Source organism: Ipomoea triloba, chromosome 5 (assembly GCF_003576645.1).
Source record: "Ipomoea triloba cultivar NCNSP0323 chromosome 5, ASM357664v1".
Taxonomy (NCBI): Eukaryota; Viridiplantae; Streptophyta; class Magnoliopsida; order Solanales; family Convolvulaceae; genus Ipomoea; species Ipomoea triloba.
The window spans coordinates 20,492,499-20,496,876 of NC_044920.1; the positions used below are offsets into that span (position 1 = coordinate 20,492,499).

General features: G+C 33.9%; 1 protein-coding gene across 3 annotated transcripts in view; it reads left to right on the top strand.

Moving 5' to 3' along the window:
• The window catches only part of LOC116019531 (ubinuclein-1-like), a 14,929-nt gene that overhangs the window by 5,099 nt on the left and 5,452 nt on the right, over positions 1 to 4,378 (top strand). For all 3 annotated transcript variants that reach the window (XM_031259787.1, XM_031259785.1, XM_031259786.1), the window contains exon 6: positions 297 to 416. In XM_031259787.1, coding sequence (XP_031115647.1) covers positions 297 to 416 — 120 coding nt within the window. The remainder of the gene's footprint in view (positions 1 to 296; positions 417 to 4,378) is intronic.

Sequence of the window (4,378 nt, forward strand, 5' to 3'; positions counted from 1 at the left end):
TTTTTTTTTTTTTTTTTTTGTTTTTTTTTTTTTTTTTTTTTTTTTTTGTTTTTGTTTTTGTTTTTGTTTTGGTAAAGTTCTAAGAAAAATAAATCTGCAAAATACGCCAAGGTTGTTGTATTCATCCCCTTCAGGAGTCCTGAATGGTGGCACTTCATGCAGGAAAAGTATTTTGATCAGCAAAGGACTGGAGTTCTCCAGTCTAAGATTGTTGGCTACAAGTTAAAAGAAGGTTGTGATTTCTGATACTTCAAATCATAATTCATATATCAAATGATAGAATTTCCCATGTGCAGGACTCTCCAAATATTACCAATGGGCTACACCAATCACTTCAGGGAGGAGAAAAAAGTGTTGGTCACGATGAAAGGCTCAACACTGGTCCACCCGAGGCCAAGAGCTCCATACAGCCAGTGGTGAGTATAGCTTAACACCCCTCACCCAAACAATTATGAATATATTCTATGTCTCAAAAGTATTGTATGTCATTTTGCTTTGTAACTCTTCCTCTTTGTGTATATGCCTATCTTTTTTTTTTTTTTTTNTTTTTTTAATTTTATTTTTTATCTTTTATTTTTTTTAATAAATGTTTTTAAAATTTTTAAAAGAAATTTACTAAAAATGCACCAAGAGGGAGTAACCCAAGTACATAAAATTGTTTATGTGCGTATCTCGGGCTTTTCTTGTTGCAATGACATTTGATAACTAAAAGTAAAGATGAGACTTCAATTTTTCAGCTCAGTCTGAATGTGTAGTGTAACACATCTATTTATCTCTCAATCTTCACCACTTTGGAATTGCTCTTTCCTTTGGTACCATGTGGATTTTATGGTGCTTTATCTATTGAACTAACTTTATATCTTCGATGGACACATTAAAGTGTTTCTTTGATTTGTCACACATTATCCTGGATTACCTGATTGTGGAAGTTTTCCACAATAGTGCAGTTGCATTTTCTGATATAAAAAATTGATTCATCACATCCTTTAGTGGTGATATTTTAGTGGACAGCTTGATTGTGATTTACAGACTTACAGTAGTACAGTTCACATTCATGAATAGAACATTGGGGTTTTCAGCTAAAAGATTAGTAGCTTTATAACTGCATACTGTTACGTGTCTCTCTTTTGACAGTTATATTTTCATCACCAGATGGAGTTGTGACCAAAGTAAAGAGGCTTATTACATCACACAAAATTAATGGCAACAGGATTACTATGCTAATCCAAGTTCCCTAAAGTGGGTAGTGGGTACCCTGACAGAAAATATGTGACTCCAGAATTCTGCCACCCTCCTCTACTCCCCCATCCACCACCCACAAAGAAAAAATTTCAGGCATTTATGGACTTGTATATTTTTGTGATTTTTATTAAGTTCATTATGATTTTTGAAAACTTTAGGCTGGGATTTTGAGCCCACATTCACTGTTAAACATATGATTGTAGTTCTATTAGTAACCTAAAAAAACCATAGTCCTTTTCTTATACACAAACTTGTTAAAAGCGCGAGCGAAGCGAGCCTTGGCTGAGGGCCTCGCTTGAGCAAGGCGCACGAATATGAGAAAGCGTGCGCCTTTGTGGGCTTTTTGGATAAAGCGGTGAAGCGATAAAGCGTGCTTTTTCATGTGTAGCGCAGTCAACGGTCATAAGTTAAAAGTAAAAAAAAAAAACAAAAAAAAAAACAACTAAACCTAATAACCTGGTCGGGTCGCGAGTATAGACTAGTGGATGAAGAAGATGAAGGATTTGAGGATGATGGAATTATCAAATTTGACAATTTGGATTTGTGTGATGAAGAAGATGAGTTTGATATGGAGGATTGAATGAATGAATGATTGACAATATGTTATATTTTGATGACAAAATGGCTTAAGTGACCTTATTTTGATGACTAAAGTTTGTTTTATTATGATGTAATGACTATAGTTGTTCTTATTTAATGTTATTTTGCATTACTATTTGACTATTTGGAGTTTTTGATTATAATATATATATATATATATATATATATATATGAAAAAGCGTCGCTTCGCTTTGCGCTTTAAAGCAAAGCTCGACCTTGTCGCTTTAATGCGCTTTTTCTCTTTAAAAAGTTTGCTTGTACAGCATCCAACATGTGAAGCATAAGGTAAAAAGAAAGGGAACTTGTGCACAAAATTCAGCAATATAGTCTATTAGTCTAAATTAGAATATCTGCTAGATTCATAAGAAATTTTCTGATGTTGTAAAAATTGGCCGAAGGTGGCCACCTAGGTTCCAACTAGGTGCTAGGTGCCCCTAGGCCGAAGGGAATAATGGGAAAATCGGTCAACTAGGTGGCTGGCCGACTAGTTGGCAAACTAGGCCTAGGCAGCTGTTAATTTGTTTTTTAGTTAATTTTGTTTGTTTCGTTTGTATGTGTTATACTGTTATGGTTAGAGTATTATGTGTTTTTAGAGTATTATCATATTATGGGCATTTATATTTTATGGGGGGGATTACTTGTTAGAAGTCTAAAGCACTAGGATGCCAATTGCCAATTGCCNGGATGCCAATTGCCAATTGCCAAAAAAAAAAAAAAAAAAAATAGTTGTGCACCTAGGTGCCCTATCAAACGCCCGATGGATGCCTAGCCATTTTAAAAACATTGAGATTTCCTTAGAAACAAATCTGTTCAACTAATTTACTGATGGTGTGATAAGCTAAAATTATACCTTAGGTAGACTGTTGGAGTATTGAGATTATAAAAATTACATGAAGTATGAATTCAGATTGTAGTTCATTCTTCTAATCTTCTTCATACTTTTGCGCTATTGGGTGATTTTTACAAAAATTTCTAAATAGAGAAATAAAAAATGATTGCCATAATGTGGTTGATTTTGACATTTTCCAAAAATGTTTATTTTGCAACATTAAAATGAGACCTGGCATATCATTTCACTAAAATGACATCATGTATTCATGTTGCATTTGGCTAATGTGACATAATGACACATTTATTTTGCAATAGTAAAATGAGACTGGTTGTATTTCATTGAAGCAGTTCTTTAAAATGACGCATCATGTTTGCCAAATATGGTGCGAGATTGCATTTTGTAAATGCTGTCAGTATGTGTTCTTTATTTTTGCTTCTGCCATTCAATTTTGTCATCCATTTCTTTTGCGACAAAAGTGAGCTTCCTTATTGTGGAGATTATCATAACCACCTCAATATGTTTCTGCACTATAGGGTTCTTCAAACAAAGGTTTAGTTTAGTGGCACAGATGGAAATAAAAAATATTTCTGTGCATTCATCCACCGGTAAAATGAGGCGTTTGGTCTATGTTCCGTGTGTAAGAGTAAGGAGGAGGGGCATTTGGTTCAAACATTGTAATATGAATTGAAACCTCTTTGTTTGGTAGTAAATACGAGTCGGTATAAAATTAAATAATTAAATAAATAATATAAATATGTATATAAAAATATATAATGCAAATATTTATACATATATATGTGTATGTGTATATTCAAATTCCACATTTAATGCATGGAAGATGGCTTTTACATTTCTGTTTTCTTCATTTTTTATTCCAGCATTCAAAAGTATGATGTGAAGAAGGGAATGACTTATTATTACTAAAGGATTTGAATCCGATAGTGGGGTAGCAAAAGTAAGCAAATGGACAAAATAATTGGAATCAAATATGATAGTGAGGTACTAAAGTGCCCAACCAAATGCCACTTAAGTATGAACTGCAAGTAAATAAAAAGCGATAGTGTGTAAGAGAATAAAAAGTGGTAGAGAAAAGCCAAGTAGATCTTGTGCTAGTATAAGAGAGTGCTTAAGAGTGCAGTGTGTGCAAAATATGAACCTAGATACAGCTTACTATGGCTAGTGGTATAACCGGCAAGCGGGCCACATTTTATTATTAATGAAACATAAGGCTGCATTTGTCAAATTTGGCGCAATGTCGCTTTAGTGAAATGCAATGTGTTGCCTTGTTCTACTATTGTGAAATACACATTTTGATGCTCCCTGCCCAAATCCACCACATTTTGGTAAACAATTTTGTGCTTTACATATTTGGAAAATCCATCTTTTTACAGCACGCAACATTACTTGGTACATTTCTTCACATTAATTGGCGTTGGGAGAATGTTATTGTTTCCTGTTTCGGACTCATCTTCCATTAGTATAATTTTGGGCAGTGCAGTGGGTTACAATGCCTTGTGCTTTGAAAAGTTGGAAGAATATAACAACCTACATTGTATGCACATCTAATATTTCAAGGTTTTGGCTTGTCTTTGGCTCATCTTTCATTTGGTTCTTTGAACATTAATATAGATAATTCCGAATTCTCAATATAAGAATTGTTTTAGATTATTTTTTTGGGGTGGGGGGGGGGGGGGGGGAAAACTT